The following is a 24,364-nucleotide window of genomic DNA, read 5'->3' as shown; positions in this document are numbered from 1 at the left end:
ACATTTTTATGTTGAATAGAATGACACTGATTTGGTATGTGGGAATACTTAGCAGCTCTGATGGCAGTCTCTGGGGAGTTTTGCATTGCTTCTCTGGCTGGTCAGTTCCCCCTGTCACTCCTTGGGAGAATGATGGGCAGTGTCTTCCTATGTGATTTACAGCCTCTGAAAACCCACTAGAAAGCCAGATAATGAGTTGGTGCTGAGTGAACAACAATGAGATGAGATTTTTTTTTGAGATAGGACTAGTCACATCATTGGAAGTAATTAAGGGCTACTCCATAGGTGAGCTCTATTGGCATAGTCTGTAGGGAAAGGTACTACTAACTAAAAGATGAGGCCTCTCTGGCGGGTCAAATCCACTGGTGGCTTCCCAGGAGAAAGAGGAGTATCTTTTCCCATGTGATTTACAGCTTTGGAAACCACTGGAGGCTCAACTATGATTCCTTTTTGACTCAATGCCATAAGGATGGAATTTATGGACAAAATAATGGGGTTGGAGATAACATTTTCTGATAAATGATCTTTAGTAATCTGATTGTTTAGGGACAAAAATCAATGTATGTCCAATTCACATTTTTAAGCAAAATAATCTGCCTGCTCCCCAGTATTAGCCAGTCATCTCTGACTTACCATGACTCGTCTGCTGGGTTCCTGAGGCTATAAATCTCAATAGGAGGAAACTGCCCATCTTTTTCCCAAGGAGCAACTGGTGAATTTGTACCACAACACACTATGCACTGCACCACAGTACTCGTTAGTGAAATAATGGCTGCTAGAAAAATGTTATCTAGAAATGTAAATATTTTAAGAGAATGTCTTCTACTTCCCTGTTTGTGGACTGCTAGTTCTAAAAATAGGGAGCTCTAGGGACCTAACCATAAGAATCTTCCCTACAATCCTGAAGGCATGCGGTTCGAATCCACTGGCTGAGCAGTCTCCTTCCGTGTGATTACTGCCTGTGAAAAGCCTCTGGAGGTTCAGCTATGGGATTAGTTCTGAATCGATGGTATGCAGCATTATCAGCTCTAAATATGAAGTGGACATGGCCAGGGAAAGAATAATTAGTGTTTTTTGTGTTGGTAAAGAAAAGTAATGCTCTTTGTCTTTTGTCTTATTCTCTATTAGGGAGTCCTGGTGGTGTAGCAGTTAAACACTTGACTGCTAACCAAAAACATTGTCAGTTTGAAACTTTCAGCTGCTCCGTAAGAGAAAGATGTGGTAGTTGTCTTGTGTAAACACAGTCTTGGGAATCCTATGAGGCAGGTCTACTTTTTTATCTTATAGGGTCCCTAAGAGTCAGAATCTATTCAACAACCAAAAGGTTTTGTTTTTGATTTATGAGGTTTTGTAACAACAAGTTTATTTTGTACCATTTTCTTGGTTTTTTGTTTTTCTTTTAATCATGAGTCCCTTATTCAAAAGTTGGTATGATTAATTATGGGTTGGGGAGCTAACTGATAGTTCAGTGGTTCAAATCCATCAGCCACACATAGGAGAGGGGTGAGGCAATATCCTTCCATAAACATTTACAACTTCAGAACACCTGATGGAGAGTTCTCAAGAATTAGAATTGATTCGATGACCACGGGTTGGGACTGATTGAGGTATTTAAGAATGAGCTCTCATGTTGTGTAACATCACATATTGAGCTTCTAACTGAAAGACCAGTGGTTTGAATCCATCAGCAGCTCTTTGCTGAATGATCTCTTTGAACAAATGTTTATAGACTCAGAAACCTGATAAAGGATCAATATGAGTCCATTGTCTTGAGAAAAATGGGTTTGGATTTTTCTAACTTTAGTTTTTTATGAACTGGTGAAATTAATAGAAGCGATAAACTTCTGTGTTTACTTGTGTGTTTAAAATTGTTAGCTGCTGATAACATTAATTATATGTGTGTTTTAAAAAATATAATCTTGCTACAGGCTTGTCTAAAAGTGTTCCTATCAACTCCCCTCTCTCCCCTGTCCTTTTTTGGGGGAATCACAGAGATTTCAAAGACCTTTCATTTTCCTAAAGGTTTTTCATATTTTTACTGGGGCAGTTATAACCATAAAAATTTGAAAATATATACATCACAGAATGTTAATACTAAAAACCTGACATTCTATCCCAGCTTTTCTGAGATACAGCTGAGGAGAGTGTGTGTGTATGTATGCCTATCCTACATGTATATATATGTTAATATTTTATGACCTCTTGCTTTGTTATTTAGGCTGCCTACGTGTTATCGAAATATCAGTACTTTGTCTGTCCAGTGGAATACCGAAGTGATGTAAATTCCTTTGTTACAGAATGTGAACCATCAGAACTTTTCCAGCTTCACAATTACTCCCTTCCTCTCTTTCTGCAGGCAGTAATGAGACAGGTAAAATTTGGCAATGAATTAGGGATGCTCTAAACTTCCTGAAGATTCAGTTTAATTTAAAAATGGAATTAAAATATTTATACAAAATCCATTAGAAAGTGTTTTAGTGTCTACTGTCAATAACTTCTATCCCCTCTTGATGTCTCTCTCTTAACAATAAAATAAATAGTATTCCAAGCCAAATATCTACTTGGAACCAGTATTGAAAATATGTGCACTAGTTTTGAAAATACAATTCAGATGAATTGGAATGAATAATTTCAAGTATAACTGGTGTGAATTGACTCAGTTTGAAACTTGAATTTTCAATTCAAAGTTTTCTTGGAGGATTTTGTTTGTTTTATTGGGTTGTGTTTGTTTGGGGTTTTTGTTTTGGTTTCTTTTTTTCCCCTTAGATATTTACTAGTACAGAGAGGTACTGCTTCTTAAAATTAATTTCCCTTCCTAAAGCTCATTTTTGCTATGTGAAGGTATCTTTTGAAGGCTGTCTCTGAAGGGTGGTGAAATGCATACACAATGGACCGGTCTCTCTTTTTAACATAAGCACAAACTCTCTCTCTCTTCCTCTCTGTCTCTGTCTCTCTCTCTCTCTGACACACACACACTGTCTCTCAATATTTTATTTGTAACTAAAATTTGTAAGTTTAACCAACAAATTATTTGTCTTTAATTACCCAATGTTTTCTCTCTCCCCCCCCCCCCCCTTTTTTCCAATATTCAAGCTATCTATCTGCTTCTAAAGAGTTTTTGATGTCTCTTCAGTCTTTGATGAAGAACTAGGCTTTTGTTTAGCTAAAGATTCAGAAATGGGTTTTTCTTATCTTGCTTTTTGAGCCTCACCCATTTGCACTGTTTACACTTTGTCTTTTAGTGTATTAAAAGTGGAGAAAGAACAAAGAATATACAAAATAGTTTGATTGCAGAATCCTCCATTTTTGTGATATTTATCATATATTTGTCCCTTGTGGTTTTTTAAACTTTATAAAAAAATAAAACAACACTTACTGTTGGTAATCTGGGTCTTAAATTTGGTAGCAAGCTCAAGTACAATTTTCATGCAGTCATTCCTTTCTTCTGTGTCAGCTTTGCTCCTTTTTCCCCTCTCCAGGAAACCGTGAGCTTGTATCCTTTCCAGATACACAGCATTGCTCTCTCATCGTTCGCATCTTTAATTGGCCCATTTGGAGGCTTTTTTGCCAGTGGATTCAAAAGAGCTTTTAAAATCAAGGTGTGTTTCATTATTTGAGAATATGTTTAGAGAATGTAATTTAGTTAGTTTGCTTCTCCGCTGTTCACACATCGTCAATTCCTAGTCAAAAGGTATTAAAAGAATTTGCATCTGTTTCAGCTTTACAGAAATGCTTTCTACTTGGTTTGAGTGTACTTTTTTTTTTTGGCTGAGTTTTGGTCATCCTGTGTTAATACATTTAAAAGTGTCATATCAGTCTTTTGCTTTTGTAGAATTGGCATATGTCACTTTATGTTGACACATAAATGTCAGTATGATTGTCTCCTATTTTATGGAACATATGCTTAACCTTGGTCCATTCAAGTGTTTATAAAAGACTCCATCCATGGCCTGATAAAAGTTTGGTCTCATGTGAAAGCATATAGAGGAGAGCCTTTATGTAATTGTACTTTATTGTAGATTAGAGATCAGCAAACTCATATAAAGAACCAGGTTGTAATTATATTTAGAATTTGCAGACCACACACTCTCTTGCAACCACTGAACTATGAACTCTGCCATTGTAGCATGTAATTCTTCATAAACAATGAATGAGTAGGGCAGTGTTCTAATTAAGCTTTATTTAAAAAATAGATGGTGGACTGTATTTTGTCTGTGGACCAAAGTTTGCTGATCCTTAAAGTTAGACTACTTTTTCAGATACTTAAAATTATTCCTGTTTTGTTTAAAGTAAATTGCCACAAAGCAACTCATCTCCACTCCCCTTTGTCTCAGGCTCCTCACATGGCTTTACTAAGTTAAGATTGAATACTGTGTCGGAGGAAGACTTTCTGAGGAGGTGGCATTTTATCAGAGAGCGGGGAGAAGGAGGGAAATGAGCCCTAAGAAAGAAATCTGAGGAAGAAAAGTACCAGTAAATGCAGAATTACTAAGAAACTTGACCAATTGATGCACAGATAGAAATTTTATGACTTTTTTTTCTTTTTTAAAAAAATTGCTAATATGTTTGTTTGTTTGTTTTTTGAAGGATTTTGCAAACACCATTCCTGGACATGGAGGGATAATGGACAGATTTGACTGTCAGTATTTGATGGCAACTTTTGTGCATGTGTATATTACAAGTTTCATAAGGTACTTTTAGATTTAAAATGTTTCATTAGAAAATGTTTTTATTTGCAAAGGAATTAGTTTGAATAAACTAATTTTTTCTTTCAATTATAATTTATGATATAAAAAATAATAGTTAAAAAAAACCACAAGAAAAAAATGAGTGGTGGTCCCTCACAGTGTGACACATTGCAGCTCTACTGTTTTATGTCCATCTAAGAAACTTTGAAAAACTGTAGTGTAGGGCATGATGCTTAACAAGCCTGCACACTCAGCTCTCTCCTGAGTGAAAAGTAAGTTGTTCAAATCCACCAGCTCTGAATGAGAAAAGACTTTGGAAATCTGCCTCTGTGAAGATTGTTACTCCTGTTGTTATAGTTGAGTTGCCTCAGATACGCAACAAATCAGTGTTCAGCCCAGTGGAACCTTGCCCAGCCCTGCCCTGGACCATCCTCAAAATCTTGACTCTGCCTGAACCCGTTGTTACAGCCTCTGACCAATCCATTGCATTGGTGGGCTTCCTTTTTTCACTCGCTGCTGTCTAGGGATCAGTTCTGCTCTGTTATTTAAAGTTGCGATGAGACAGAATCTACTCAGTGGCACGCTGTTCGAGTGATACGGATGATGCTCAGTCTGGTACAGCAGGAAATTGAATTTCTCAACTTTGGATATTGAAATGGTAGTGAGTAATACACAGTTAAAAAGGAGTACATCAGCATTAATCTGGCCCACCAGTTATTGCTTGAGTGCCTATTATTTGCTGGGGAATGTACTAGGCACAGACTGAATATAGCTTGTCAGATAGCTTGTTAGGGAGTTCTGGTGGCTGCATGATAAGAAGTGGGACTGTAATCTCAAAGGCACATGGTTCAAATCCACCAGCTGCTCCATGAGAGAAAGATGGATAATCTCCTCCCATGCAATTTACTGTCCCTGAAAGCCCTGCTGGAGTATCAGCTCTGGGTCAGTTCTGACTCAACAGTACCCAGTAACAGCAGCAGATGGCTATAACAAATGGAGAAAAATAAGGAAGGCAAGAGATGTAGTGAGAGTGGTTGCTGTTGTATATAGTTTACTCTAGTTTTGTTTTTTTAATTATTTATTGTCTAAAATGTTCCACTCCATGGGTACCGCCTGAGAATACATAGTGTAAATACTGGCAAAATTGAAAATAGAAACAGGATGAAAAGTTCACAGGCTTAGTGGGAAAGTTTAACAAAGCTCTCTTTGTAACTGATAAGACAGACCAATACATAGATATCAGTAGAGCAGATTTAAGCTTCACCTGACTGACACGTACAACATCCTAAAAAACCTCTCATTCATTTCATGTACATGTGGATCATGTAACATAGAAAAGTGGTAAGAAGCTGTGCTGCAGTCCCAAAGGCGCACTGTTTGAATCCATCAGCTATTCTGCAGAGGCAGGAGGAGGATCGGTCTCCTCCCATTCCGTTTGTGTTGTTGTTTTGTGTACTGTAGAGTTGGAACCAACCCATAGCTGATCCGCTGGTGGGTTTTCAGAGGCAGTTAAACTCACTGGTAGAGCTTGCCTATCTTTCTCCTGCAGAGCAGCTTGAACCACATGCCTTTGGGATTGCAGTGTAGCTTCTTGCCACTAGGCGACCAGAGCTCCCTTTTGAAAGGTCAGCTATGGGTTGGTTGATGGCATGCAACAATAGTGACCACTGTAGAATTAAGGCAGAACCAATAAAGGAGTGAGAATATTTTTTCAAAGCTAAACAATGCACTTTTTTCCTCTCTCTTAAAGGTCTTTTTGGTTTTATTTTATTTATTGGGGAAAGGAAATAATGCTTAGCCATTGAAATTCAGTTCACATGTACATTGTTCACACATGTGTTATTTTCTCTTTCAGAAGATAATTCAGAAAGGTATCTCATAATAAATCCAAAGCAATACTGAGATAATTTATTTTATATCATCTAGCTTATAAAACATGTCATCTTTGATACACAGAAGTATTTCATTAAGGATAACTTTTTCTTGAAAGCTTTTGATTATAAATGGGATAATGAAAATAGCTCCTGATGTGGCAACATGAAATTCAAATGAAATAGAACATTCTACATAGAATTCTACACTCTTTTTTAAAGGCTAATTTTATTATAATTGGATCTTCTCATCCAAGCAAAGGCTAGTGGTCTCATTATCATGCCTAGGAGAAACCATCTGACTAGCATCTTTGGAGTACAGAGGTGGAGACCTCTGGATTTTAAAACTTGATTCTGTTACTCATAGCCTTTTTTTAGATTACTCAGTTATTATCTCTGAATCTGTTTCTTGTTTTAATTGAGATTTTAATGAAAGATTATAGAGAACTTGGATTTCCATTCTTTCATTGTTAAACATTTTCCTCCCTGCCCACTTCTCCCCCACCAATTCATTTTTCTTTTTGAGAAGAAAAAAAAATTATTTCATTGTTACAATCCCCCCCACCCCAGTTCACTTTACTATACTGCTCTTGTTCTGAACTTTTGCCATGCAAATAATACGTAATCACATATCCCTTTTAAACGATTCTCTCTCTCATCTTTTTCAATGCAGTGTACATTATTTACCCCCTCTTTTGTTAGTTTCCCCCCAAACCCAATGTCAGTCCTGTTTTATAACAGTGACATTGTGCAGTATTTGTCCTTTTGTGATTGAGATATTTCACTCAGCATAATGTCCTCCAGGGTCACCCATTTTGTATAATATTTCATAAGTTTCTTGTTTTTCAATGCTGCATAGTATTCCATTGTGTGACTATACTGCAGTTTCTCTATCCATTTGTGGATGGGCACTTGGGTTGTTTCCAACTCTTTGCTATTGTGAATTGATTTTTGACAAGGAGATGAAATCAGTCAATTGGGGAAATGACAGCCTTTTTAACAAATGATGTTGGTAAAATTGGAAAATTATCTGCAAAAAACTCAAGCAAGACCCACACCTCACACCATACACAAAACCCAACTCAAAGTCAATTGAGGACCTAGGACTAAAACCAAGGACTATAAACTTCATTAGATAAAAGCTTGGAAGAACTCTAGAAGCCCTAATCCACAACATGAACAGTCTTCCAAGCATCCTGAAAAACCTACAACCAGGTGAGGATAAAGACTCAAATCCCTATGCACATCCAAAAACTTCTCCAGCAGGGCCAAAAAGAAAACCACAGACTGGGAAAAAATATTTGGTAATGACATGTCTGATAAGGAACTTATGTCTAGAATTGATAAAATACTCAAGCACCACAACAAAATAAAGGTAAACAACCCAGTTGCAAAATGGGCACAGGATATGAACAGACGCTTCACTAAAGAAGACATTTCAGATGGCAAATAAACACATGAAGAAATGTGCAAAATCCCTAGCTCTAAGATGGATGCAAATCAAAACAACTATGAGATATCATCTTACCCAGTAAGAATAGCAAAATTCAACAGAGCAGCAAATAACAAATGCTGACGAGGTTGTGGAGAAACTGGAACCCTTATTCACTGTTGGTGAGAGTGTAAAATGCAACAACCACTATAGAAGGCTGTGTGGTACTTTTTCAAAAAGTTGAAAATAGAAATACCATTTGACCCAGCAGTTTCACTACTGGGAATATATCCTAAAAAAACCAGAACTGCCACCCAAACAGATATAGGCACGTCTATGTTTATTGCTGCTTCGTTAACAAGGCACTTCTAAATTACCTGTGTGACAGAGAATATAAGATACTAGAAATCAGAAAATATTTGTAATTTAATAGTGAAAATAAATCTATCATAATTTCTAGGTTGAGACTAACACAGTAGTCAACAGTTTTAAATGGTTATTCATGCAGGCAGAAAAATTGATGATAAAAGCTTATATCTCTAGAAGCAAGAATAAGAACAGCAAATTAAACTTAATGAAAGCTGAAAACAAACACCAATAAAATGGAAAGCAAATACATGATAAAGAAAATGAACAAGTAAGTTTTTTTCTTTGAAAAGACTTCTTTCTAAAAAGTTAATATAAAAATTCTCACAGCTGTGAGTATTTTTCCCTTTTTCTTTACCCATCCCTTCCTCCACCCATCAAATTATGCAATCCTATGGTGAAGGTCCCCCTAAAATGTGTATTTTTTTTTTAAATCTATCAATATGAGTTTCACTCTAGAGAACTCTCTGAATGAAGTTGGGATTTGCTGCCTCTAGCTTTGCTTGGTGTTGTTAGGTGCCATTGAATGGATTACTCTAGCAACCCTGTGAGTAACAGACCTGTACCCTACCTTATCCTGCACAATCCTCATGATGTCACCATACTCAGGTCCATTGTTACAGTCACTGTATCCATCCATTTCTCTTTCTGTGTTCTTCCACCTGTCCTAGGGTTTTTTTCCAAGTACTGGCTTCTAACAAGTATGTGAGAAGTTTCATCATCATTGCCTCTAAATCATGCTCTGGTTCCGTGTTCTCCAAGACAGACAGTTTGTTATTTTGGCAGTCCATAAGATACTCAATATCAGGCACACCTTAGTCTCTAAACTGGTGCTGTTTCTCTTTAGCACTCTGAAGAGCTCTCTGACAACAGATTCTCCCAATGCGACTTGTCTTCTGATTTCCTGACTACTGGTGCCAAGATGAAATTTTTAATAATCTCAATTTTTTTCCTCCATCTATCACTATGTTGCCTATTGGCCTGGTGGTGAGGATCTTTGTTTTCTTAATGTTGAGATACAATCCATATTGAAGGCTGAATCCTTGACCTTCTGCAGCAAATGCTGCAAGTGCTCCATAGTTTCAGCAAGCATGATTGTGTCATCTGCATAATTCAGATTGTTGATGAGTCTTCCTCCAATCCTGATGCTATATTATACTTCATATTGTCAAGCCTCCTGTATGATCTGTTCATCATATAGATTTTAAAAGTAAGAAGAAAGCTTATATCTCTGATGCACTCCTTTCCTGATTTTGAACCATGTCGTGTTCCATTCCTCTGTTCACACAAGTTCCTGTTGTAGATTTCACATGAGTACTATCAAGTGTGCTGGGATTCCCATTGTTATCAATTTTAGCTACAATTTGTTTTGATCCACACAGTCCAATGCCTTTGCATAGTTGCTAAGACACAAATAGCCATCCTTCTGGTACTCACTGTCTTTAGCCAAGATCTGAGATCAGCAGTGATATACCAAGTGCCATGGCCTCTTCTAAACTCAGCTTGAAATTCTGTCAGTTCTCTGTCAATATACTGTTCTAGTTGTTTTAGAATAATCTTCAGCAAGATTTTGCTTACATATGGTATGAGTGATATGTTTGCTAATTTCCACTCTCTTTCTTTTTGGTAATCTTTTTGGGGAGTGGCAATAAATAGGAATCTCTTCAAGTCAGTTGGCCAGATAACTGTCCTCTGGATTTCTTGACACTGCCCGGTGAGCACAACCGTAGCTGCATCTGTTTGTTGAAATCTGTTCCTTGATATTCCATCAATTCCTAGGACCTTATTTTTTGCCAATTCCTTCAGAACAGCTTGAACTTCTTCCTGTATTACCATTGGTTCTTGATCAGACACTACTTCTGAAATAGTTCTGTGCCAGACAATTCTTTCTGATACAGTGACTATATATTCCTTCCATTTTCTTGTCATACTTCCTGGATCATTCATGATTTTGTCCGTGGTATCTTCAAGTATAGTACCTTGCGGCTTGAGTTTGTTCTTCAGTTCCTCAGCTTAAAAAATGCTGAGCAAGTTCTTCCTTTTTAATTTTCTGAACCTAACTCCTTTCACATTTTGTTATAATATTTTGCTTTGTCTTCAAAGGCTGACCTTTAAAATATTCCATCTAACTCTTTTTTATTTTCTGGCCCTGGGGACTGACTTTCTGCTTTAGTTCCTGGATCTCCTTTGCCTTTTTTTAAATTATTATTAATTTTAATGAAAGTTTACAGAGACTTTAGATTTCTGTTCATTCATTGTTACATTTTTCTACCTGCCCACCTGCTAACCCCCATTTCACTCTTCTCTTCGAAAAGTAAAAGAAAAATTCTTTCATTGTTATACAGTTGCTCCCCCCACATTCCACTTCACTGTGCAGCCTTCATTCTGGACTTCTGTAATGACAATTATACTTAATCATATGTCCCTTTTAAACAGTTGTCTCCCTCATCTCTTTGCAGTATACATTATTTATCCCCCCTTTCTCCGTCTCCCCTGAACCCTGATGTCAGTCCCATTTTACAATAGTGGCACTATGCAGTATTGTGACTGAGACATTTCACTCAGCATAATGTCCTTAGGGTCACCCATTTTATATAATATTTCATGAGTTCCTTGTTTTTCAATGCAGCATAGTATTCCATTGTATACCAGAACTTCTCTATCCATTTGTTTGTTGATGGGCACTTGGAATGTTTCCAACTCTTTGTTATTGTGAATAAAGCAGCAGTAAACATGGTTGTGCATATATCTGCTTGGGTGGCAGTTATGATTTCTTTGGGGTATATTTCCAGCAGTGGAATTTCTGGGTCAAGTGGTATTTTTATTTGCAACTTTTTGAGAAGGCGCCATACTGCCTTCCATAGTGGTTGCAATTTTACACTCCCACCAACAGTTTCTCTGCAACCTCACCAACATTTGATGTTTGCTGTTCTGTTAAATTTTGCTATTCCTGCTGGGGTGAGATGTTTTGGTCATCCAACTCTTTAAATTCCTGGTTTCTTCCCTTTGTTTTGGCTTCTCATCACTCTAGTGCAATATTCAGAGTCTCTTCTGACATCCGTTTTTAGCCTTTCTTCCTCTCTCTCTTTGTAAAGACTTTTTGCTTTCTAGACAATAATTAAAGGTATATATACATAGAGACAGGTGGCCCTTGATATTCTCTGGTTCCACATCCACAGATTGAAGTAGCTGCAGAGCACACTTAACGTAGGAGATTTTGGAGGAAGGCGCCTAAAAAGCAATTAGGTGGTCATACCAATCCCTTAAGGGTTAAGAGCGATTGCGCAGGGCTACTGTATAGCGTTTAAAGGATTTTAAATATTATAAGTAACCTAGAAGTGATTTAAAGTATACAAGAGGGGGGAGCTCTGGTGGCCTAGTGGCAAGAAGCTGCACTACAATCCCAGAGGCGCACGGTTTGAATCCACCAGATACTCTGCCGAGGAAGGAGGGGTAATCTCCTGTACCAGTCAGATCTGACTTGACGGTACACACACACACATATTATAATTTAAAAAAGTATACAAGAGGATGTGCCTAGGTATATGTAAATTAGTATGCTAGTTTATCTAAGGAATTGCTGCTTCCAAGTATTTTGCTGTGCTCAGGGGACTAGAGCCCAGCCCCCTCTGGTACAAAGAGAGGACTGTGTATACATTTTAGATTGGTGTCTCATTTCCAGATTAAATACTTGAATTGATGCTTTTGTCATTAAGTTGATTATTACACGTTAACACCTACTTTGCTAGTATCCTCCTGTAATGGATGGTCAGCTGTGGGTTGATTCAGATCCAGTGGTACACAACAATAACAAGAACAGAAACATCAGATTTCTTTTGGCGAGTGTTTGCATGCTATTTCTTTGTATATCCTTTTATTTCCCCTATTCCTCTAACCTCACATTTAGAGTAAATGTCTTTTTTTATCTCTTCTAAGAAACAGAGAGTTAGACATTTCATTTCTGGTTGGAAATTAATTTTATGACCTTTTTGGTGTTTGGTTTGTTTGTTTGTTTGTTTTTAAACTGGAATACTTAAGCCATTATTGTGTAATTGATTGATTTTTATAGTTAGGTATTGCTGATTAGTGGATAGAGCTTTAGAACTTTTATTTTTAAAGGATGATGGTTTTTAATGGGATTAACTCATGCTTTAAAAAAAAAAATCAAGCCAGTAAGGAAGTCCTGCTGAGCCCTGTTCTCCACTATGTGAAAGCAAACACTTAGACTATCAGAAATACAGCAGTGGTGCCAGGATGCCACTAGCTGGGAGCCCCTGCTGATAGAATTTTTGCATTTAGCTGACCTTGCTAGAATCGCCTTCCTTTTCTCTGTGGGTCCCTACTCTGAGTTTATGCTATGAAGTTGCTGGACTTTTTAAAGAATCATAATAGTAGCTATCTTCCAACTTCGGTTGTTAGAATCGTATGGTTTCAGTTTTTTAGCAGTTAAGTTAAACTAAATCCATGAAGGTGAACCATGGGACTATTAATCTACCCTATTGTATGCACTTTAGATCAAAAATTTACAGAGTAAATAGTTGTTCTGTTCATCCAGTGAGCTCTGGTGACTTCATGGTAAGGAGTTGGACTGTCATCTCAAAGGCATGCACTTCAGATCCACCTCTGGTGGAAAAAGCTGTGCAGTGTCTACTCTTGTGCAATACTGCCTCTGAAAACCTACTGGAGGAGCTGCTTTGAATCGGTCATGACTTGACAGTACACAATAACAAGCATTCATCCTTGCAATGATGTCAGCAGATAGCAGATAATTATTTGTTGGCAAGTTTTTTACTTCCTATAATTCACTTGGAGAGCTTTAGTGACTTAGTGGTAAGAAACTGTGCTACAATCCTGAAGGCACATGGTTCGAATCCACCTGCCACCCCATGGAAGGATGAGCAACTTCTCCTATACAATTAACTGCTTCTGCAAACGGTCAGCTCTGACGCGATAGTACATAACAACATAATAATAATTCACTTGGACAGCTTTCATCCTATATCTTAAATCTGGTTCCCATGTAAATTCCTTCCTTAGAAATCTGTGCCATTCTCTGCATTATCATACTTGTCTTGCTTTTTTTCTGTTGTATTTTTCTTATTGCTCTCCTCAAAAAAGACCATACAATGTTTTTCCTGTTCAAGAAGATCATACTGTACAATTCCTATTGTAGAAAGTACAAAAAAGGATAAATACACATTAAGATTTGAATGAGATTCATTCTGAGTGTGACAAAACAGCATCATTTAAAGTAGTAAATACAGAAATACAAGTGATAATTTGTAATTGTCAGAGGGTAGAATACTCAATCCCATGACTATAACGACAGTATGGAAGGGAGAGGCATGAGATTAGAAGCTCTGTTGGCAAACTTTGCCATCCACAGTACACCAGTGAATGAAGTGAAAAGAAGGCAAGTGTAGGGTTTGAAAGAGGTAACCAGAAGGTAACCACTTGCTGGCTGTGGAGACATATGTTGGGTGTAGAGCGAGTACACTGTATCACTCCTCATAGTTCTGCTTTTCTCTCTGGGCTCTTTTCCTCTGCCTTTGCACTTCTTCTGGGAGCAGAGCTGTTATTATAATGTTGCTGTCAAGTGTCATCAAATATGACTCATAATGACGCTATGAACAGTCCTGAACCCTGCCCTGTTCTGTGCCATCCCCCTCATCTCTCACATCTGCAGTCACTGTGTCGAGCCATCTGGTTGAGGACTGTCCCCTCCTTTGCCAGCCCTCCAGTTTCCAAGCATGATGTCCCTCTCCAAGGAATAGCCTCGCCTTACTAGGCGAGTATGTCCAGAGTGTAAGAGGCGAAGCTTTTTCACCTTTGCCTCCAAGGAGCGCCCTGCCTGCACCTTCTCCGGGGACATACCTGTTTGTTCCTTTGGCAGTCTGTGGGATTTTCAGTACCCTCCCCCAACCTACTACATCTCCAGCCTATCCTAAACTAGTATATTGTTTCCTTTATTATATATTTACCGGTAACTCTTAGGCCATGGCAACTGTTACATATAGGGAAGAGGCTTCCATGTTGAACCCAGGATTTCTTTAATAAAGGTTCTCTCATTGGCTGATGTTTCTTTGAAAATAAAAACCTCCACCAGGAATGTTACTCCTTTCCTTACAGAATTGGTTTATGTCTTCTCTGGATTGACCAATCATGACATTATCATCTGTCCTCATCTTTTAAACAATTATTTCAGAGCTCAGGCCTGCAGTACCTCATCTGCTTGGCATTTTTGCTTTTTGTGTTGGTGCATTCTTAGAGACCATAAACCTCTCCTAGTAGTACTGCTGTCTGCCCACTGCCATCAAATATTTTCTGACTCAGATCTCTACAGGAGAAGGCTGCCCCTCTTTCTGTCATGGAGCACTGGTGTATTTGAACCATAGACCTTTTGTTTAACAGACCAGCTTAGAATACACTGCACAACCATAAAGATATTGCGTATTTTTATTGAGAGTAACCATTCCCAGGGATTCTTGTCAACTAACTTTGTCTTTTTTTGCTTTGCTATTAGGGGTCCGAATCCCAGCAAAGTGCTACAGCAGTTGTTGGTACTTCAACCAGAGCAACAGCTAAATATCTATAAAACCCTGAAGACTCATCTCATTGAGAAAGGCATCCTACAGCCCACATTGAAAGTATAACTGCATCCGGAGAAGGACTGACGAGAAAATCTACAGAAAGCACTGAATGATGATATTTTGTAATTGTACAGAAAGAAAAAAGTGGTTGCAAATGCAATAGATTCACGTATTACAGACACAAATGTTTCTTCTCTGAAATTACTGTGAATATTTACCAAGCTCTCACTTGATCGACATTAAGAAATAAGTAGCAAATTGCTGGAAAAATACTCTGTACCTTTTCTAAAGTGTATTTTCCGGTGTTACCTTCCTTTCCCTTGCTAGGTTTCATAATTTCAAAGGCTTGTCTTTTCGTCAGGCACTGTAAAATGAGTGAATTGAGACTATCTTGAGATTGCACCTTGGCAGTGTGCCCTTTGCACAATATTTGCTTTTGCACTTGGAGCAGCTCTTGCTGTTCGCAGAGCGTTTTATACGAGGCACAATAGGAAGTCATTTGTCTTTGTTCTTTCCTCACTTTTAGTTTGGAGTGTTTGAGTTGACTAAAAGAAAACAGATAATGAAGGTCCATTTTTGCAGGAAGTAATTATTGGCCAGGGGAAAGCATTCTCCTTTACAGGGAGATGCAGAAATCAGGATAGGAGACAAAACTTTTTCAAGTGAAATAGAGAAGCCTTCAGCTCTGAAGAACATGCTGTGTGGATGCTCCTGGCTGATCTAAACAGATGACTCTTGCTCAGCAGGCTGTGTGAGTGTGGCATGGGCCACCACTAGGCCAGGTTCTCTGCTTCTTCTGTGTGCCTCCCTGGGAAGTGGGGTCTGTGCGGTCTGTAACCTCGGGAACACAAGTTCAATATTCAGCAGCACAGTGCATGGGGCATGGCGGGAGGTGCTGGACCAAGGAAGCGTGGCTGGTCCCAGGATGAGGCTCTGAGCACTAGACCCTGGGTACTCCCTGTGACGCCCTGCTCCTGCCATTGGAGACTCGTGTGGGAAGAAGGAAGACACTCCTGGATTCCTGACCCCAGAATAGCTCCCTGGGAGCAGCTAATCTCTGTCCCATTACCCTCACATCATGCCATAAAATCCAAGGACATCACCCACCACTTCTTTTCTTTTTTAAAAAAAAAAATCAAGCAGAAGACTAAAAAGCACATAAATGCCAAACCTGTCTTTGGTGAGTGAGACATTCTAAACAGATGAGATTAAATTTCTTCTAAATGAATGTAAATATGCTACTGTTGCGTGCTATCTATGGCCGTTTTTAATTGTATTGAACAGTTGGCACTGAACCTTCAAAATCTAAGTAGTGTCCTGGCTAAATATAGAGACAAGAAACTGATATATTTTAAAGAATGTTTTGCTAATGAAAAGAGTAAATATTTTTGTTTAAATCATAAATGTCAATTTTATATTTTCATTTTCATATTAATGACTAAGAAGAAGAAAGAAAAACTTGTATTTTAAAGAGTTGAAAGTAAAGGGTTGTATTTGGGGCTGGGAACCATGAATATAACCTATATTTAGCAACCCCACCATGTACCTGGTGAAAGTAGGTGTAGTTAAAGTCAGGACCAAGGCGCTAGTTTCTTGGTCTGGTTTGCAATCATTTGATTCATCGCCACTGAACTTCACACTTCCATAAAAATTGAGCATTGGCACTGGAAATGTTATTACAGGAGGGAAAGATTAACTGTTAAAATCAAGCACCCTAACAGGTTAATTTTCAACTTTGTTTTTATTTGCCCCATTAACAAGTGTTGATAACTAAAGAATTCAGGATGCCAAAGTTTGAAAAAGAAAGTGAAAACTAAGTGAGCTGAACAAATGGAAACTCCTTGGAGCTATGTGGCCAAGTCTGCATTTTTCTTTAAAGTATTTGGTGAGACACTGTCCCACAGAAACATGGGAGCATTGCTGGATACCTCACATTATAAAATAAATACTAGAAACAAAATAATGAAGCTAGGAATATGTGGGGTCACAATAATAGCTTTCCTCAGATATACTCTGAGAGTGTACATTATTCCATATGTAAAGACGTAAATTCTTAATTTTAACAGAGCTTTAAAGATTGACCTTTTTAGTGTACTTTTGTAGCGTGTATATTAAAATAGAATATATTTTAGCAGAAGATTGCCATAAAACCTGACTTTGATCATTTTTATATTTGCTCCTTGAGGAGGGCTTAAATTCCAACATTGTGTTGTGGTGATATAAATAAAAAGCTAGAAACTTCTTCACAGAACTGACTGATTGTTCCAAATTGCTATTTTGAGAGATCGTCAGTATTTAGTCCTTCATTTTTTATTCTGTGAGATACATATGTTTCCTCAATGCTTTTCTCCCTATGGTGATGTATATATACAATTATCATATTTTTATGCAAATAACAGATACCTTCTTTATTTGTTTTTCCAATTAATTGTTTCCATCAACCTCAATTGTTGGTTTTATTCTTAAATTCCACTACACATTTTTTTTTAAAAAAACCACCAAGTTGCTATATATAAAAAGGGGGAAAAAAGCATAACCCATTTACTAAAAATAACTCCTGGGGAAGGGAGTGGTTGGCAACCAGATTTAAAAGATGCATTGTTACTTGCTTAAAATATACTGAGAATAAAAACAACACACATATACCCCTTTTTTGTTCCTTTATGACACTTTCGTATGAACAAAGGTATCTTGTTCGGTAAAAAAGGAAAAAGACAGTGTATATTATATGTATACTGTGTATAAGGGGATAGTTTATGGTATGTATTAATTAGTTCTCTGAAGCTGAGATAGGAAAATAAAACTGAAACAAATCAGGTTTTGACTTTGTGCCATGTTCTCATTGGAATGGAGACACTACAGAATAATGAGGGGTATTACACATAGTGTGTGTCATGCATTTTCTGTCAGTGTCGGCAGTGACATCTTCAGTCCTGAGGGTAAGTTGAAGCTGGTGATGACTGCACGTCTTTATTTGGTGAGTGGTTATAGGGACTTTATAGCTTTTAGTTAAATTTTGGTGATTTTTTAACAGCTTCTCAAAGACTAACCCGCAACTTGTATCCCCTTCAGTTTCTGAACAAAATGCATAGACTTGGAGTCTGAAAACCCAAATGCTTACCTCCCAGCTTCCTGCTTCCTGCTTTTCCTTGGACAGTGTCCTCTACCAACCACTCCCATTTTCCGTTTTCATTGTGCACATTCCTTATTCCTTGCTAATAGTGTTGTTCTTTTTTTTAATTTTTAAAATTTTTTTATTTGTGTGTGTGTGTGTGTACCGTCAAATCGGATCTGACTGGTACATGAGGAATGCCCCTCTTTCTCCAGCAGAGCACCTGGTGGATTCGAACTGCATACCTCTGGGATTGCAGTACAGTTTCTTGCCACTAGGCCACCAGCGCTCCCCGCTAATAGTGTTCCTCTAAAGATGAAAAAAACCCCTCATTGACTCCAACTCATGGTGACCTTATATATAATGCGGGGGCGGTGAGGGGGATCTGCCTAGTCTTCTACATCATTGGTGCGCTCCAGTCACCAAAGTTCTCCCTTGCTTTTGCTGACCCTCTGCTCTTCCATACTTGATTCCATGTATAAAATGATTTGGACAACGCTTTGCTGATCCATAAGGTTTTCATTGGCTATCTTTTAGAAGTGTATCACCAGGCCCTTGTCTGAAAGCGCTGCTAAACATATACATACAGAACTTCGTTTGAAGGAGACAATTCCAGCTTTTAAAAGAATAACTACCCTGTCAGTGGCATTTCTAGACTAGCTTGGAGGTTCTGTGATTGTGTTCTACAATCAAACTAAAGTAGGGCCTTTGACCGGGGCTGAGCTAGGCGGCAACATATAATATGAAAAGCTCAAGCAAGATAAGAAACCCAGCATTTTCCAAAATTGGTATTAAACTCGGTCAACTGTTTTCCTACCTGATACCTTTTGAAAGTGTATTTGGAAGTGGCTTTACATCAAGTCATATTTTAATGGGGTTTTGAAAGGGGCAGAAAGATGGAGTGATGGTCACTTGAGAAGAAAAACCTTTTGGAGGCATTGCTGGCAGGAATGTGCCATGGTGGAATGTAACCACGGGTGTGAATGTACCACACGGAACACGGATGGCAATTCCTCAGAATGTCAAATGTAGAGTTACTGTGTTATTGTTGGTGACATTGTATTAGGTTTTGACCCATAGTTGCTACAAGCAAGAAAGGAATAGAAAGCTAATGTTTAATATTTCACAAGGGAGAAGTGTCCTTTTAGTATAGAAGGGCAATGAGAAGTGGATTCCTTACCAGGCTGGAGCCCTCACCCTGTTAGCCCCTAGGGACAGTTTTGTCGTATTGTATCAAAGATGACCTTTTTATGAATGGACAGGTATACTATGACTGCGCTGAGTCAGGCTATTTTCCTCTTTATGTGGTGTACTGAATCAAAGTCTTTTCCCGTGAGAGAGCGTTCATGCCAGAAGACCAACATTTAGCAAATGTAGGCATCACAAGACCAAGGAATACACTAAATTAGCAGCCCGAACACCTTCAGGCATTCTCTTTTAACAGCTTCCTAACGGCCAAGAGCTTTCAGAGGCCACGTGAGTGTATGAGCTCCTAGGGGGCAGACATCTTGAAAGGGTGATGACCCTTCATGATGACCAAGCATCCAACTAGACACCATCTTGAAAGAAAACCAGAAGCATGTGTCCTGTGATGATTTGTTCACACCAAAGACTATTTTAGGGCCAGCCACATACACCTACTGACCAGCGTAGTCTCTCCTTTTCTGAAGATACCCCCTGCCTTTCCTTTCTAAAGATGGTGACTAATCAGGAGCTTCTCACCACGTACTTAAGCTAGTGGTTGTTGTTACGTGTCATTGAATTAACCATGACTCAGAGTGACCCCGTGCACAATAGCTCTCTCCTGAGCCAATCTCACTGTCTCTGACACACCTACACTTATTACGCCAGTTACTGCGTCAATGCATCTCATCTGTGGTCTTCCTCTCCTCTGCTGCCCCTTCACCTTTCCAAGCATGGTACACTTCTACAAAGACTGGTCCCTCCTGGAAACATGCCCAAGTATGTGAGGGGGAGCCTCAAAATCATTGCCTCCAAGGAGCAGCCTGGTTTCACCCGCTCTAGGTCAGACATGTTGGTTCTCTTGGCAATCCATGTATGTTGGAATAACACCCCATTTTGTTCTGATCTTTCCAAAATTTTAAAGAACAACAATATCAATTTAAAGACTAAGGTGTGCCTGACCCAAGCCACGATCTTTGCAGTCATTTGCTATGCATCTGAAAGTTGGACAAAGAATAAGGATGATAGGAAAGCAATCAATGCTTTTGAATTGTGGTGTCAAAAAGTACTGAATAGTCCATGGACTGCCAAAGAACAAACTAGTCTGTCTTGAAGGAACTGCTACCCGAGTGCCCCTTAGAGGCAAAGATTTCAGACTTCGTCTCATGTACTTTGGACATGTTGTCAGGAGGGGATGTTGTTGTTGTTATGTGCCGTCGAGTCGTTGGCAGCTCATAGCGACCCTATGTACAACAGCCCTAAACCCTGCTCTATCCTGTGCCAATCCCATTGCCTCTGACACACCCATCCCGATTATCCCAGTCACTGAATCAATCCACCTCATAGAGGGTCTTCCCCTCCTGCGCTGTCCCTCTACTCTACCCAGCATTATGTCCCTCTCCAAAGACCTGTCTCTCCTTGCAACATGTCCAAAGTATGTCACACGAAGCCCCAGAATCTTTGCCTCCAAGGAGTAGCCTGGTTTAACCCTCTCTAGGATGAATCTGTTTGTTTTCTTGGCAATCCATGGTACATTCAATACTCTTCTCCAGCACCACAGCTCAAAGGCGTCAATTCTCCTTCTATCCTCCCTAGTCATTGTCCAACTCTCTGATGCATAACAAGTGATTGCAAAGACCATGGCCTGTATCAGGCGCACCTTTGTCTCCAAAGAGACACCGTTGCTCTTGAGTACTTTAGAGAGGTCCCTAACAGCAGACTTTCCCATCACAATACGTCCCTGGAAAAGGTGGAGAGTCTGAGAAAGGAAGACTCACCAACAAGACAGAGTGACACTGTCACTACAACAATGTAAGGTTGAGTTTTGTTTTTGTTTTTGTTTTTTTTTAAGTTGCTGTGGTTTGTAATGACTGGAAGAGATCCATATTTGTTCGCAACAGAAATGTTAATCCAACAGAATGTGGAAATTTTTGAACAGTATTATTATACATAAAATAGGTGCGTCTGATTCAAGCTATGGTTTTTGCAATCACTTGTTATGCATCAGAGAGTTGGACAATGACTAGGAAGGACAGAAGGAGAATTGACGCCTTCGAGCTGTGGTGCTGGAGAAGAGTATTGAATGTACCATGGACTGCCAAGAAAACAAACAGATTCATCCTGGAGAGGGTTAAGCCAGGCTGCTCCTTGGAGGCAAGGATTCTGGGGCTTCATCTGACATACTTTGGACATGTTGTAAGGAGGGACTGGTCCTTGGAGAGGGACCTCATGCTTGGGAGGGTGGAGGGACGGCGCAAGAAGGGAAGACCCTCTATGAGGTGGATTAATTCAGTGACTGGGGTAATCGGGATGGGTGTGTCAGAGGCAGTACAAGTGGCACAGGATAGAGCAGGGTTTAGGGCTGTTGTACATAGGGTCGCTATGAGTCGCAAGCGACTTGATGGCACACAAGAACAAGAATTATTACTATATGCAAGTAAAATATTGAAGGTCATCCAAAAACTACTAAAACAGTACATTGCCAGGGGACTTCCAGACATCCAAGGTGAGGTTGGAGTCAATGGCACCAGACATTGTTGATGGCAGATGGATCGTCGTGGGAAGCACAGAACACCAAAGAATGTCTATTTTTACTTTATAGGCTATACAAAGGCATTTGACTATCTGAGTCACTACAAATTGTGGCTAACCTGAGAAGAATGGCAATTCCAGAACACTTGATTGTGCTCGTGCAAAACCTATGCTCAGACCAGGAAGCAGTTCTCAGAACAGAGCAAGGAAACGCTACGTGGTTCAAAATCAAGAAAGGAGTGTGTCAGGGATGTATCCTGTTTCCATGCCTTTGCAATCTATGTGCAGAACAGATAATTCGGGAAGCTGGGCTTTATGAGGAGGAATATGGCATCAGGATAGGAGGGAGAATCATTAACAACCTATATTATGCAGGACCTGAAGCACTTGCTGCAGAAGGTCAAGGACTGTAGTCTGCAATATGGGTTGAAGGTCAACATCAAGAAGACAAAGATTCTTACCACTGAGCCAATTGGCAGCACCAGGATGGATGGAGAAATTCAGATTGTTAACAGTTACAGCTTTCTTGGCTCAACATCAACACTTTTGGCACCAACAGTCACAAAATCAAAAGATGAATTGCTCTGGGAAAATCTGCTGTCATATAACTCCCCAAAGTACTTATAAGGAATGCCGTCAGTATAGAGACTAAGATGCACCTGATCCAGGCCATGGTCTTCGCAATTACTTGCAATGCAGCAGAGAGCTGGACAATAACTAAAAATGACAGAAGAATCATGTCTTTGAGTTGTGATGCTGGAGAAAAGTTTTGAATATACCATGGACTGCCAAGAGAACAAGTAAGTCTGTCTCGGAGAGGGTGAAACCATGTTTCTACTTGGAGGCTAGGATTTTGGATCTCTGTCTTACATACTTTGGGCACGTGGCCTGGAAGGACTGATCCTTGAAGAAGGACATCATGCTTGAAGGGTGGAGGAACAGTGCAGGAGAGGAAGACCCTGCATGAGATGGATTGACACAGTAATGTGGGTAGGTGTATCTGAGTCATGAGACTGGCTCAGGACGAGGCAGGCTTCAGAGCTGTTGTACGTGGGGTTACTATGAGTCGTAGGTGATTAAATGGCCCATAGTAACAACATCTACAGACTGGACTGTTACACAACTGCAAAGAAGAATGAGGCCATTTGATCTGGAAGATGTTCATGATAAATTTTTTGAGTGAAAGAAAAACATTTCAGAAAAAAATGTCATGTGAGCTACATTTAAGTAGATAAAAATCTCACCTCTTCCCTAATGCATTGTTTGAGCTTGTTGGATGAGGTGAAAGGGTAAAAATCAGAATAATATTTCCTTAGGTAAGTGGAATGAGAGGGAATTACATCCCAAAGAAATTAAAATACGGGAGCTCTGGTGGCCTAGTGGCAGGAAGTTGTGCTACAACCCCAAAGGCATGCGGGTCCACCAGATGCTCTGCTGGAGGAGGGGCAATCTCCTCCTGTGCCAGTCTGATCCAACTTGATGGCACACAGCAAGTAAAATAAAATAAGACGTTAAAACTGAGGCATGAATAGAGAAATGTACACCTATGTTCATAGCAGTATTATTCACAATAGCAAGAAAATAGAAATAGCCCAAATGTCCATTAGGAAATGAATGGATAGAGAAACTGTGATTCATTCCCACAATGGTATACTATGCAGCACCAAGGAACAACAATTTTATCTACAACCAGGAGAAGAGAAAATAGATGAATGGGACCGTCTAAGAATTAAATCCCTATGCACATCCGGAAACTTCTCCAACAGGGTAAATAGGGAAGCCACAGACTGGGAAAAAGTATTTGGTAGTGACATGTCTGATAAGGGACTCATATATAAAATGTATAGAATACTCCATGACTTTAACAAGATAAAGATAAATAACCCAATTGAAAAATGGGCACAGAATATGAACAGACACTTCACCAAAGAAGACATTCAGATGGTCAACAAGCACACGACTTGTATGTAGAACAGATCATGTGGGAGGAGTGTGGCATCAGGATTGGAGGAAGACTCATCAACAACCTTCATCATGCAGATGACAGAACCTTGCTCACCCAAACAGAAGAGGACCTGAAGGATTTGCTGAAAAATGTCAAGGACTGCAATCTTCATTATGTATTGAAACTCAACATCAAGAAGACAATGATTAGAAATTCCATGTTGTTGTTGTTGTTGTTAGGTGCCCTCGAGGCAAGTACGAATCATAGCAACCCTATGAACAAAAGATCTGAACCTAGTCCTGTCCTTCACCATCCTCATACTTCCTCACACACAAGGGCCCATTGCAGTAGTCACCGTGTCAATCCACCTGGTTGAGGGTCTTCCTCTCCTTTGCCGACCCTCCACTCTCCCCAACATCATATCGCTCTCCAAGGAATAGTCCCTCCTAGCAATAAGTCCAAAGTATGTGAGGTGAAGTCTCATCATTCTTGCCTCCCCAAAGGGCACGCCAGCTGCACCCTCTCCAAAACATATCTATTCATTCTCTTGGCTGTCCATGGAAAGGTTAGTGCTCTTCTCCACAGCTCAAAGGCGTCAATTCTTCTGTCATCCTTAATCATTGTCCAGGTCTCAGATGCATAGATA

The 24,364-nt window shown here is 39.3% G+C and overlaps 1 protein-coding gene across 1 annotated transcript in view; it reads left to right on the top strand.

Moving 5' to 3' along the window:
• The window catches only part of CDS1 (CDP-diacylglycerol synthase (phosphatidate cytidylyltransferase) 1), a 101,340-nt gene extending 85,748 nt beyond the window's left edge, over positions 1 to 15,592 (top strand). The window contains exons 10-13 of the mRNA XM_006885256.1: positions 2,219 to 2,371; positions 3,480 to 3,599; positions 4,588 to 4,691; positions 14,881 to 15,592. Coding sequence (XP_006885318.1) covers positions 2,219 to 2,371; positions 3,480 to 3,599; positions 4,588 to 4,691; positions 14,881 to 15,010 — 507 coding nt within the window. The 3' untranslated portion in view covers positions 15,011 to 15,592. The remainder of the gene's footprint in view (positions 1 to 2,218; positions 2,372 to 3,479; positions 3,600 to 4,587; positions 4,692 to 14,880) is intronic.
• Positions 15,593 to 24,364: the final 8,772 nt, after the last annotated feature.

The sequence above is a fragment of the Elephantulus edwardii genome, unplaced genomic scaffold, assembly GCF_000299155.1.
Source record: "Elephantulus edwardii isolate Elephantulus edwardi_28Jun2011 unplaced genomic scaffold, EleEdw1.0 scaffold00042, whole genome shotgun sequence".
Classification (NCBI taxonomy): Eukaryota; Metazoa; Chordata; class Mammalia; order Macroscelidea; family Macroscelididae; genus Elephantulus; species Elephantulus edwardii.
The sequence above is the reverse complement of the archived record's forward strand: the minus strand, read 5'-3'. Positions and strand labels throughout refer to the sequence as shown.